This window comes from Monodelphis domestica, chromosome 3, assembly GCF_027887165.1.
Source record: "Monodelphis domestica isolate mMonDom1 chromosome 3, mMonDom1.pri, whole genome shotgun sequence".
Classification (NCBI taxonomy): Eukaryota; Metazoa; Chordata; class Mammalia; order Didelphimorphia; family Didelphidae; genus Monodelphis; species Monodelphis domestica.
The window spans coordinates 223,165,057-223,178,985 of NC_077229.1; the positions used below are offsets into that span (position 1 = coordinate 223,165,057).

Consider the following 13,929-nt stretch of genomic DNA (forward strand, 5'->3'; position numbering starts at 1 on the left):
AGAGTGAAAATGATGGCAATCTGTGGAAAGGTAAGAGATGGCGTGTCATGTTCCAGGAACAAATAGGTGAAACTAAGTGGAACTTTTAATTTGTGTGTGTTGGGGTGGGATGGGAATAATAGGAAATCAGAAAAGGTGGTGAGCTGGACAGATAGGGAGAATCAGAGAGAGTGAATGGATAGTCCATGTCCTGTACTGATAACTTTGGAATTTTCAAACTTGGCTGAATTGTACTAGCACATTGAATGGATCTTCCTTGAGAGTTTATGCTAGAAAATGGTAAAGACTGACAGGATGTGAAAGTGTGGGTGATTTGGGATGTGCACTTTTGAAGAGAGTAATATACCTGTAAGTACCCACATTATCATGTATATTATATATATATGTTTATATATATGTGTATTTCAAAGAATTTTATAATAATACAATTTCATTGGTCCCTGTTTAAGTGCTTTACAATCCCACAATATAGTTTGCGTTATGCAATATTTTATATTGGAATAATATTGGACTACTTTTTACATTGGTGTAGTATTATGATGCTCTATTTTAATGCAAAGGTTCATAACTTAGTGTGTCATCCAGAGATATTGGTAAATGAACCATGACAACATATGTTAGGAGGGGAAAACCTCCCATAGATTTTCCAGTGTATGTTTTCATAGAAAAATATCTCTTTTAAAAGTATCAGCTGATTCTACCAACAAATAAGGAAAAGTAAAATTGATTTAAAAACTAAATTAAAAATTCTAAAGGACACATTGTACATCTTTGGAACTATCTAATGTATCTCCATTTAAAAACAGAACAACTCAAAATATAAAACATGTCCTTCCCAGCTTTATTGTTTCTGTAATTATATTATTGTCCTTCCAGTTACCCAGGCTGTAAGCAATGGTGTCAAATTTGACAATTCCATCTTTTTCTCTTTTATCTCTGACATGCAATCAGATTCTAATTATATTTCTGAAACACCTCTTAGATCAAACCCTTCCTTTCCACTCACATTGCCATCATTATCTTTCTCTGAACTATTGTAGTTGGTCCTTAACCATTGTCTCTGCCAACATTCTGTTTTCAATATGTACTCAACAAAGCTATGAAATTGGACCTCTTAATATATGTCTGATCATGTTATTACTTTTCTCAGGAACTGTTGGCAGTAGACTATTGCCAATATTTATGTAATGTACATATTCCTTAGGATAGCTAGATAGGTTGAAAAGAGTGCTGGCCCTGGAGTCAGGAAGATTTTTCTTCCTGAATTTAAATCTGCTATAGAGACTCAAGTTGTGTGACCCTGAACAAGCCACTTTACTCTTTTTGCCTTAGTTTCCTCATCTGTAAAATGAGCTGGAGAAGGAAATGGCAAACTACTCCAGAGTCTTGGCAAAGAAAACCCTTAATGGGGTCATGAAGTGTTAGGCAAAACTGAAACACAACAATAATTAATTCCTTATCCTGGAATTTAAGGCTCTCTACTATCTGATGCAAACCTTGATGTTCAGCTGTAACACCCTATATTCCATCCAAACTGAGCTACTTCTTGTCCCTTTGGGCTTCTATAGACTGACTTCTGTTACTGAAACTATGATTCTATGAAGGATCTTGTTAAAGAGGTTTATGGTGAGAAGTTCTCTTCTTCTTGGGGAGAGAAATGTCACTCTCTCACCCCTTCACTCTCAAATTTCCCTCTAGTAATAGTTTGAGTCAATTACTGAGTCTTCTTAACTGAATTTATTGGAGGGAAACAGAAAAGGGAACAGGGCAGATGAAAGGTAAGGAATTGATGTTCAGGAAGGAAGGAAGGAGAAGGGGTCCCTAACTAACTAATATCCTTCCTCCCAAAGTCAAGGTAGATCAGGTTTGGTCCACCTGACTCCTTGGAGTCAGAATAAAGAGGACGCTGGTTCTTGGCTGCACAGTGAGTGTCCCAAGTTCAAATTCAAGGAGGTAGATGGAAATCTTCCTTGTTGGACAGCTTGTGTTCCAAAGTCCTGTCCAATTGGCTTATCTTCTGGTGAGATCTGAGTCAGAAATCACAGGGATCACTGGATCAAGGAGCTAACCAGAGCTAACCTCGCTGGTGTGTGATACCAGTCAAAAGTCAGTTTCCCAACTGCTGGATCAGCTCAGCTCCCCTTTCCTCCTCTCTCTCCACAGTTTTGTGTGTTTTTTCACCCATTCCCCACTGTAGAATTCTGCAACTCTTTCCAGTTCATTTCTCTCCAAGATGTCAAACCTTCTCTTACAAAATGTTTCATTTTTTGTCTCTGTAGGTCTAGTAGTACCCCTAGAGATAGCATGGTGCAGTACATAGAGAGCTGACCTTGAAGTCAGGGAGATCCAGGTTTAAGTCCTGCTTCTAATACGTGCTGACTGTAAGAACCCGGGCAAGTCACTTAACTTCTCAGTGTTCTAGGCTTGTGTTGTCAGAATCAAATAGAAGAGGGGCAGAAGGGGAATAACCATACTTAAGGATCTCTGTGGGTACATACTGAATTTGAAAACCACCTATTACATGGCAGCTACATGGCTTAGTGGATAAAGTTCCAGGCCTGGATTTGGGTTCAAATATGATCTCAGATACTTCCTAGTTATGTGATCCAGGGCAAATAACTTAATCCTGATTGCATAGCCTTTAAAATTAATCCTAAGAAGGTAAGGAAAGGAAAGGAAAGGAAAGGAAGAAGAAAGAAAGGCATATATTAACATTATCTAAGTTGTATTGTATTTTTAGTAATCTTCTTAAATATTTTACATTAATACTTTATTTTCCTTGGACTTGCACTCAGGAGTCTTGAAACAATTTTTGGCAACTGTTCTCTAGGCCAATTTCTAAAGCTATTAGTTGCAGGTCTACATTAGTCCAGGGAATTTGCTCACTTGAGAGTTACCTGTACCATTGATCTCAGATATCTGGTCCCTTTCCTTTATCTCCTGTGCCTATCTCTAGCACCAGCATATAGTAGAATGCTTGGCATATGAGAGATGCTTTGGTAATTCTTTTTCAAATGATTCTAATGTAATGAATTTTCCTAGTACTCATCTCCTAACTGAACATGATCTATTCCTACACTTTGCCTCTATAGCATTTTACCTTTTCTATCCTTCCTTATATTCCACATTGTGCCATACTTATTTATGAACATGCCTTAGTTACTAGAATAAGATTGTGTGGTCCTTGAGAACAAGAATTTTTCTTCCTTTTATGTCCTTGGAACCTCACACAACACCTTTCAGATAATTAAATCCTTCGAATATCTACAATTTCATTGATGTAGGCAATCCTTTCTTGGATGCAGATTCAGACCTATCTATGAGTTGATGGTGTTGAGAATTGCTATGGTCAAAAAATTCATCATCATGCAACCAATCTGGTGATAAACCTCTCTCAAGCTTAGCTAGGTTATTCTTTAGGTTATAGATTTACTGTATCAATAGGTGATGCTTTCCAGCTTAGGATTCACCAGAGCTCATGTTCCTTGGACATAACTTTCAAGAAGCCAACCTCTTGGCCATGATGTGTATTCAGAGTAGAAGTCATCACAAGTGTTAAATATGTTAGGAGCTTAATAAATGTTTGAAGACCCAAATGAACTCAATAGTTATCAAAATTAGTTGCTCCTTGGTTGTGATGGGAAAATGATGGTGGAAGAAAGACTATAGGATTTGAAAGGCAAGGTTTATTTTTTTCTCATAAATTGATTTAGTACAGTTTTATTAATTCCAGCTTCTAGGTTCTTTTTCATATGACCCATGCTTTTAACAAGGATAGTGCAATGTTTCCTAGTGCTTTATGAATTCTTTCTTCATATAAGATTTTGTAGTTAAATAACTTAGTTACCCTTCTAATAATCTTCTTTCTCCCCATTACTCTATGTAATTCTGCAAAATTAATAATAAGGTTAGAATAAAGTGGGATTAAGATAAGCTAATTACTAATTACTTGAATTAAAACTGTTGGTTGCCTGGGTAAATGTGGTAGGTCTTTTGCTACATGTAGAAATATCCTTAGATATTTGTGATACAATATGTGATTGTACTAGAAGAGTATATACCACATACATAGTGACGACTTCCCAAAGTATCTTACTTTTTAAAGATGATCAAATATATGCATATCAATGCACAATTGCATCTAAAAAGAATAGCATTATTACTTTAGGAGAGCTTTATTTAGAAATCTAGGAGTGCTTCTATAATTACCTCTGTGCTCTACTGAATTTTTGGTTTTCAGGAAGGGGGATTACTGCTCTATCCTCTCTTAATCCAAAATTAATTTAGCAACATTTCATCCTTTTCATTCTCCCTTTGGCCTCCTAGCAGCTCATTCTTCTAAAACATTTAAGCTTTTTGCCATTCATTTCTCAGATAACAGGCCATCAGATGGCAGGCTTCTTCATATGACAAAAGTTAAATGAGTCACTGAATTCTAGTCGAGTCTCCCCATCACAAAAGTTGACAAATGTTAAATATTGTATTGTTATTAATCAGATGATTCATTAAAAATATATCCTGCCTCTTACATACTTTGTGACCCTGGGTAAGATATTGAACTTCTCAGTGCCCCAGGCACCTATATGAGCTGTATTGGTAGAGGAACCTCCTAATATTTTTGGAGTCACAGGTATGACTTTTTAAAAATTAAACTATTTGAAAAATGAATTCCATGTCCAACAATAAATATAAAGTTCCTCAATTACATTTCAAAGTGAACTTGGAGATTGCTAGTCCTGGAGTTTTCAATCTTTTTTGTATCATGAAACCTTTTGGGAGTCTGATAAAACCTCTTTTCCAAAAAATATTTTTAATTAATGGAAGAAAAAGTTAAATTTCAGTTCCAGGTTAGTGAAAATAAGGATGTAATAAAAAAAAATCTAAATTCATGAATCCCTTAGCTTAGATCACTCAGCATAGTACTTTATCACTTAATAGAGTACCTGACACTTAGGAGACATTTAATAAAGGTTTGTTGTATTTTAGTTTTCTCTTTCAGTCTGTCCATGGATACTTAAGTTGTCTGTAGACTCCAGGTTAAGAATTCATCTATTCTACCCCACTCTGAGGACCAAAAGTTGCGACTTGCATATGAGCACATAAATATTGGCAGAGTTAAATAGTGAGATTCAAATTTAGTTTTTCTCTCTCTGAGATTAATGTGTATCTCATCAATCTACATTGCATGCCAAACATATTTAGGGTATTTTTCCACCCTTAGACTAGTTTTGAATTGACCTGAGCATGTGAATCTGGCTGCTTACTGTGAATGGTCTATTTTTATTTGTTGAGTAAAAAAACATGAAAGCATTTCATTCACATTTAAAACAGAGTTTCAGATATAATTCCAAATTTTTTCATGCAGCTGATTGTCGAAACAGAAAAATGCAGCCTTTCCATGAAGATGGCATCTTCAGAAGATGTGAATGACGTGCTGGCACACATTGGCACTTGTCTGAGGAAGATATTCCCTGGTCTGTCACCAGCGTAAGTACCCCATTGGGATGGCACCAATCATAGACATGATTCTTTATCAAGGTGAAGGAAAAGAAATTTCCTCTTTCACTTTTCCACCCAGAAAATGCTTTCTTTTTATTTCTCTACTCTACCCCTTCACATAGCCTTTCCCTTTCCTTTAGCATCAATAGCTCAGACCTAATTTAAACTATGTTGATTTATGTTAGTGCTTCATTTTAGTGCTGGTCCTGAAATTTTATCTTTTCCTGCCAAGAATTTCCCTTTGAGTTTATTAATGGTGTTCCAGTAGTAGAATCCAGTGTTTGAGGGAACTACCTGCACTGATCCTCCTAATTGAAGTCCTTGGTTTTTTCAGAAGAAAAAACTTGAAAGCAAACTAGGAAAACAGCCTCTATCTACTTGTATGCCCCATATTTCCTTGATATACAAAGACTTCAATAGGACTTCCTGATGAGTGACAGAATTCATCATTTTGTGTTAGTTACTCCTACCTACCACTACAATTCTATAGACTAGGGAAGGAAAGTGAAAAAGGTGGTTTGTGATAAAACATATCCTGGAATAATCTAATTTCCCATTCAAACTCCTAAATTTTGTTTTAAAAAATTTCCAGCCTGTTCTGGATTGTTCAAGGAATAATGTACACAAAGCACCATGAATCCTTAATCATTAAAGATTGATTGTACATCAGAATATAATATGGGTACCAGATGAGAACTATAGACTCCAACCATCTTTCTTTGACTCTGTCTCCATCTCTCCCCCTCCTTTTCCACTTCTCCTTTCCCTCCTTTCCCTCCTCCTCCCTCTTTTCTTTTTTCTCCTTCCCTCTTCCTCCCTTTCTCCTTCTGTCCTGTCTTCCTTCCCTCCCTCTCTGGCTCTGCCTCTCCCTCCTCACAACCTCTCCTCACTCTTCCCCCTCCCCAGCCCATGCTTCTCTCTCTGCTTCCTGTACACAAAGTTTGCACTTAGTCTAGTTTTGAATGAAGCTAAGCATATGAATCCAGGTGGGCATTATGAATGGTCTATTTTTATTTGTTAAAGTAAAAAACATGAAAGCACTTCATTCATGTTTAAAACAGTTTCAAATGTAATTTCTTACCACTTGTCCTACCTCTCTTCTCTTGCCCTGATCATCTGTTGTACTTAGCATCCTCTGAGCCTTGCCATCCATTCCACAGCTGCATCTCTATGACTTCTGGGATTTTTCATCAACCTTAGAATTGAACTTTCTTTTATGTAGTATGGCTTCCAATTAGAATATAAGTTTTTTGAGAAAAGGGACTGTCTTGTTTTTTCTAATTGAATCTTTCTGGTTAATAAAACTTTTTTTATTCATTCTTTGAATTACTGCAACTTAGTTCAACCCATTTCTGGGCTTCTTCCATCAATAGCCACCATGATGGATATTTTGGAGGTGAGTATTGGGAGTGAAGGGGATCTATGAGGACCCCTCTAATCACTTGATTTCTGGATGCATTTAATTTTGGATTAAATGCTGTCTTAGATCCCTTTTCCCCACATTAGTACAACCCTTTTTGAAGGAGCAAGAAAGGAAGGGAGGAACTGTTGGTTTCATAATTGTACATGCCTATCTCTCATTTCCCTTCTGAAGAATGACTTCCTTTGGTGCTTTCTGAAATAGCTGAGTTCCTGAAGATGAAGGAATTTACCTTCCATTCCATATGAACACTATGAACTATCTTTTCAGTGTAATGTGGAGAGAAAGTTGAGGGCCTTCCTTTGAATCATGTAATATTGAGCAGTCCCTGGCTTTCAGTTCAGCACATTTCTGTTTGAGTGGGGGAAGCTGGCAGAGTGAGGAGGGATTTGATGATGGCTTTGGAACCAGCCTTTCTGAACATCAGGAATATTGGGAAGTAGGTTTTCTCTAATCACATCTTAGTAATGTAGCTTTCCACATTTCTGGGCTTTAAATATACTTCCTTACAGTGTGTTCCTTTTAAAAAGATATAATAAATTAGCAAGTGTCTTTCACCAGTGTTAATCACAGCCCTATTTGGAATGTCCTTATAGCACCCTTAACTTTAAACAGATCTATCACATACCTCATGCAAATCTTTTTCTCATGAGGGGGGAAAATTTAAACTTTTAGCTGCATTTTTTTTAAGGTTGGACTACATTAGTTTTTCATACCTGATTTTTTTTTTAAGAAGAGAAATTTGGGTGAAAGTAGTATTTTTACTTGTGATTTTCATTCAACCTTTAAACAAACTCCTCATCAGCTGACAAGTGATCTCTGTCCTTTGTGTTTGAGACTTTGCTAGGCAGTATGATGAATATAGAACAACAATAATAATTATAGTAATAATGCCATCGCCTAGTTGTTTCAAACATGTCCAAATCTTTGTGAAACAATTTGGGCTTTCTTGGCAGAGATACTAGAGTGGTTTGCCATTTCCTACTCCAGATTATTTTACAATGAGAAAACCGAGGCAAACAGGGTTAAGTGACTTGTCCAGGGTCACACAGCTAGTAAGTATCTGAGACCAGTTTGGAACTCAGGAAGATGAGCCTTCCTGAGTTAAATCACTATTTTTTAGTGATTTAACATTTGCAAAGTGATAAATATACTTTCATTTGATCATCCCAACCACCCTGTAAGATAGGTGCTATTATTATTCCCATTTTACAGATGAGGGAACTGAGCCTGTGAGAGATTAAATGATTTACCTGAAGTCACATAGCTAACAAAGATTTGCCTCAAGATTTGAACTTTATTCTTTCTGACTTGAAGCCTTAAACTCTATTTACTGCCTCAACTCACTTCCTAACAAGTGTAAGACTTGATCTCTATTGTACTTTTATATTGAGGAGAGAAAATTAACACATGAAATAAGAGAAACTAGATTATTAATCAAGTGCTAAATTGTGTGGTAGCTGTGGAGTGCTGTAACCAGTTAATGGGGGAAGTAGATGATTAAATAAAAGCTGAAACAGACAAGGAAGAAGACTTGAGATGGGCAGAGTTTGAGTAGGGAAAAAAGAGAGAAAACACAAGTGAGGAAAGCATTGTGAGACAAAATATACATTCACATTTCATTAGGATGGATATTAGGGAAATGTTCAAGTTTTTATGTGTGAGTCATGTGCACATGTATAGGACACACACACAGTACATAGCCACCTGAAATGCAAATATTATGTAAGTTGTGGTGTTACATTCCTATATATAAGAGAATAGGCATTAGAACTGAGAGAGACCACAGAAATAAGAATTTAGCTTGATTCTCTCATTTTATTTTATTTTTCAATGAATAAGACTACCCACTTTATTATTTTTTTTTATTTATTGACAATATTTTTCCCTGGTTACAAGATTCATGTTCGTTCTCTCCCCTCATTCCTCCCCACTCCCAGAGCTGACAAGCAATTACACTGGGTTATACATATGTCAGTATTCAAAACCACAATCATATCCCCATCAAATCATGTGATCGATCATATGTTATTCTTCTGCATTTTTGCTTCCACAGTTCTTTCTTATAAGTTCCTTAGGATTGTCTTGGGTCTTTACATTGCTACTAGTAAAGACATCCGTTACATTTGATTGGGCCACAATGTTTTGTTTTCTCTGTACAATGTTCTTCTGGTTCTTCTCCTTTCACTGTATCCGTTCATGGAGATTCTCCCAATTCACATGGAGTTCCTCCAGTTCATCATTCCTTTAACACAATAGTATTCCATCACCATCAGATACCAAAATTTGTTCATCCATTCCCCAATTGAGGGACACTCCCTAATTTTCCAATTATTTGCCACCATAAAAAAAAAAAAAACATGGCAATAAATACTTTTGTACAAATATTTTTCCTTATTATCTCTTTGGGGGTACAAACTCAGCAGTTGTATTACTTGATTTCCTCATTTTAGAGTGAGGAAATTGACACTCACTGTAGAGCCTTCACCTATCCCCCAGCCATCACTGTACCACCCTGGAAGAATAACCATCATCAACAAAAAGTATTATCCCACATGTACTTAATCTTGTGAACTCAATCTCTGAATATTTTGGCAACCACAGAAATCTTCTGTTATTCTTAGTTCTAGTAAAGATGTTTATTTTAAAATTCAAAAGTCAAACTTGGGTACTCAAATGGAAGTGATCTCACTGATAAGCCTGTCTCCTAGAGCAAGAAATTCATTCTGTAACTACTGCTTGGCCTGGAGGAATCCAAGAGTACTGAATTTAGCATCAGAGAAACTGGGTTCAAATTCTAATTCTGATATTTACTCCAATGTAACTCCAGCAAGTTACCTCTCTGAGAGATAATTTCTTTATCTGTACAATAGGATTAGTAATACTTAGAGTGAGAAGCAGAATGGTATAGAAACTAGCAAGTCAGTCTTGGCATCAGAAAGACCTTTGACACATAATAGCTCTATGACTATAACCAAGTTCCTGATCCTCTCAGTGATCTAGGAGACTTCCTTAGTTACAGACATATTGGCTATTCATTAGTGATGGGGATTTCTTTAATACAGAATTCCCTATATTGATATATCTAAAAATAGAAACAAACAAAAATTCCTGTAATTAGCCATAGTGTTGTCATGAGCTACAAATGAAATACTAGAATTTTTTTTTAAATTTAAAGCTTTATAAATGGCAGTTACTACCACCATCACCACAACCACCACCACCACCATCACCACCACTACTACTACTATTAAGTAGTATCCTGCTGTAATGGATAGAAAATTGACTTGAAATCAGCTATCTCTAAAACATGATGGTTATATGATCAGAGGCAAGTCATTTAAATATCCTAGGCAAGTTTTTAATAAAAACAATGATAATAACTAGCATTTTTAGTGCTTGCAAAGCAGTTTACATATGTTAACTCTTCATCTTCACAACAGCTCTAGAAAATAGATGCTCTTATTATCCCCATTTTACAGATAGTAAACAAAGATAAATGAAGGTTAAATGACTTGCCCAGGGTTATGCAGCTAGTACGTATCGGAGGCAGATCTTTTTCTTTTGGACTGGAAGTTCTGTTCTCTATTCACTATGTTACCTAGATGCTTTCTTTGACTGTAAGATATTGACCCTCATTGAGAGAAGTAGTTTTCTTAACCCAGGACAGTTTTAGTCCCTATCCCTATCCTTGTTATTATTTTTATTATTACTTTTAAAGTAATTTTTTGTGTGGTTATCCTATTTTTTGTTTATTTGGACTTGTGCTTTTCCAAGTGTAGGGAACCCCAGCACAGAAAATCACTTTATCAATACAGATTCAGAAGTTTCTAGATATATAGTATGCTACACTGCCTTAAAATTTGCTTTTTAAAAAAAGATTAAATATTCCCCTTTGTAGATAAAAATTTTAATCAGTTAAAAAAAACAGAATAATTTGTCATAATTCCTTCTGAACTACACAACAATTATTAATCATCCTTAACGGGAACAAAATCAATCCAACTGTTGATTCAGTTTATTTAATACAAACTGAAGGATTGGATAAGATTTTTCCTTCCTTAAGTGATCATGGTATTGGAGAAGCAGATTATGACCCTCTGCTTTCTTAATGGTTACCTGGACAAGAGGAGAGAAGTGGCAAGATGTGATGAAAAGAGAATCTACCCGGGTGTCAAGAATCCTTGAAGTTCAGTTTATATCACAAGCTAATGGCAGAACAGATGGACTAGAAGCCAAGAACATTGGATTTTATGTCCATAGGTTCATTTGAATAGATAACTAGGGTGTTCTTCCCTATATTCCTTAGACTCTGTATTAAAGCTACCAATATGATAGACATCAATCTTGAATCTTGCTTTAAAAAAATTAATATGGGATTCATCACATTTATAAATTATCCCAAATAGTGAAGAATTTTGACAGCCCAATGTGATGCAGTTACATTTAACTCCCAACACTAGGAACATAGCACTGTGGATATTTTAAGTAGCTTTTTCTTTCATCAAATCTCATATAGAGCTTGAAGGAGAAATAACTTGCTCGGTGCACATTTTATTCTCTCCTAGCTTCAGTCTTGAAAGACTGACATTTTACATTTGAGGAATCTGAGACCCAGGGGAGTTATTATTTGCCCAAAGGTACTCAGGCCAGTCTTCTGCCTTCAAATATATATAGCATATATATATTCAAAAATATAGCATATTTTCCACTTTTCCATTCACTTATATTACATACTAATGAACAATAAAATAACCACTCCCATGAGGAGATAGTACCTAGGGCATATTCTAACCCTACTTTCTCTTTATTTTATTTTTTATTTTTAAAGTTGCAAAAAAAAGATGAATTGATATGTCATTTCTGTATAAATAGCATTCCCTTTTAAAATGACATAAGCAATGTCAACAACAAATAAGCAAAACAATCTGATATAGTGACTAAATCTGCTAGGATATACAACATTCTCCATCTATCATTCCTTCCTTTCCAAGGAAAGGCAAGTGATTCTCTCAACTCTTCTCTAGGTCCAAGATTGATCATTATAATTACAGAGCAGCAGGCTTTGCTTTGGGAATCTAGGTAGTGCAGTTATAGAATGACAGATTCAAAGTCAGGAAGACCTGAGTTCAAATCCAGCCTTAGATCCTTATTAGCTGTGTGACTCTTGTTGAACTTTCTTTGCTTCAGTTTCCTCATCTGTAAAATTAATTGGAGAAGAAAATGGCAAATCATTCCAGTATCTTTGCCAAGAAAAGCCCCTTATGGGGTCATGAAAAATCAGACATGACTAAAAAGCAGCTGAACAACAACCACAAGGCTTTGCTTTATTATGGCCACCCAACTAACACAATTAATAGAAAGTACCAGGTCAGTAATGAGGAAGATCTGAGTACAAACCTCATCTCATTTACAACATGTGAGGGAAAGTTACTTAACCTTTATCTGCCTCAGTTTCCTCATCTCTAAAATTGATTTAATAATAGACCCTACCTCCCTATGTTGTTTGGAAGATAAAATGAGATATCTGTAAAGTGCTTTACAAACCCTTAAGTGCTTTAGAAACCTTAAAACATTATATAAATGCTATCATATATACATATATTATACATGTAATATATACAATCCAAAGTTGCATGTATGCATATATTTTTCTTCTTTTATTAGTGTCATTTACTCTGTAGCAATTCATAAATCTTCCCATGTTTCTCACATTTCTTTGTACCCAACATTACTTATGATGTAGTAATTTTCCATTGTAGTAATATATCATCATTTGCTAAGTCAATTCACGATTTCTGGACACTTCCTTTGTTCCTAGTTTTTATGCTAACTCCAAAAAATGTTGTGGTGGATAGTTTTATATTATATATATATACACACACACACATAATATTATATGTGTACACATATGTGAAAGCTTTCATTCTGTCTTTCATTTCTTTGGAGTACATGCCTAGCAATAGAATCTTTGAAACCTTTTCTTCTTAAAGATAAGAAAAAATTAGGCTCCAAGGAGTTTAGTGACTAGCTCAAATAAAGTCATACACAGCAGACGTGGGATTTATTCCCAAGTCTTCTTATTCTAAACCTCTTTCATTTCCACTATATCCTATAGCAAGAAGACAAAGAAAAATAGAAACTTCAGAACCAAGAAGATTTCTAAATTCTTTAGTGTAGCTCTATATAAATAAATCTAAGTCTCCAAAGTCCACAATTATATTATTTTGACTGATATGATATGATATGATATGATATGATATGATATGATATAATATAATATAATATAATATAATATAATATAATATAATAATTTGACTTTATATAATAAAAAAAATTAACTCTTCTGAGATCAAAATAGAAGATCTCTTTGAGTCATGACTTTGGTCAAAAAATCTATAAACCCATCCTATAAAACAGTCCTCTTAGAGCCTAAAAGAAATCAGGCAGGAAAAGAATTTAAAGTAGTAGTCAGTAACCCAGACGAATCACGCGTCGGCTAGGGAAGGGTTAGGGGGATGTTGGGGGGAGGAAAAGAAAATGATCTGTTTCCAATGAACAATGTATGAAAATGACCAAATAAAATAATGTTTAAAAAAAAAGTAGTAGTCAGTAAATATTTTTAAAGCACCAACATGTGCCAGGCATTGTACCTATTTGAAAGATAAGCTCCCACCCTTCAGGGACTCATAATCTAAAAGGCAGGAAGACAGTACACAAAAGGAACCTGGAAAAGTGGTGGGAGATGTGAAAGTACCTGATGTGGGGACATGGTACAGAAATCAGAGAATTCCTAGAGTAGTAGAGCCAGGAAGGGAATGAGATGTCTATGCTCAGTCTATGCTAAGTTTGGGAGTCCATAGCTTTGTCCTCTAGTCGTTGGGTCAGAGGATAATAATGAGGTGGGAGGATCAACATTGATGGGTTCTTGCAAGATAATGAAATTTTCCTTAGAATGAGCTTTCTGTGGTATGGTAGAGAAGTCAGAGGAGTCCCAGGGCTGTGTAGCC

At 35.5% G+C, this 13,929-nt stretch overlaps 1 protein-coding gene across 4 annotated transcripts in view; it reads left to right on the forward strand.

Moving 5' to 3' along the window:
• Window positions 1–13,929, forward strand: part of CARMIL1 (capping protein regulator and myosin 1 linker 1) — a 395,350-nt gene that overhangs the window by 197,898 nt on the left and 183,523 nt on the right. For all 4 annotated transcript variants that reach the window (XM_001366559.5, XM_007487849.3, XM_007487850.3 and 1 more), the window contains exon 5: window positions 5,366–5,487. In XM_001366559.5, coding sequence (XP_001366596.1) covers window positions 5,366–5,487 — 122 coding nt within the window. The remainder of the gene's footprint in view (window positions 1–5,365; window positions 5,488–13,929) is intronic.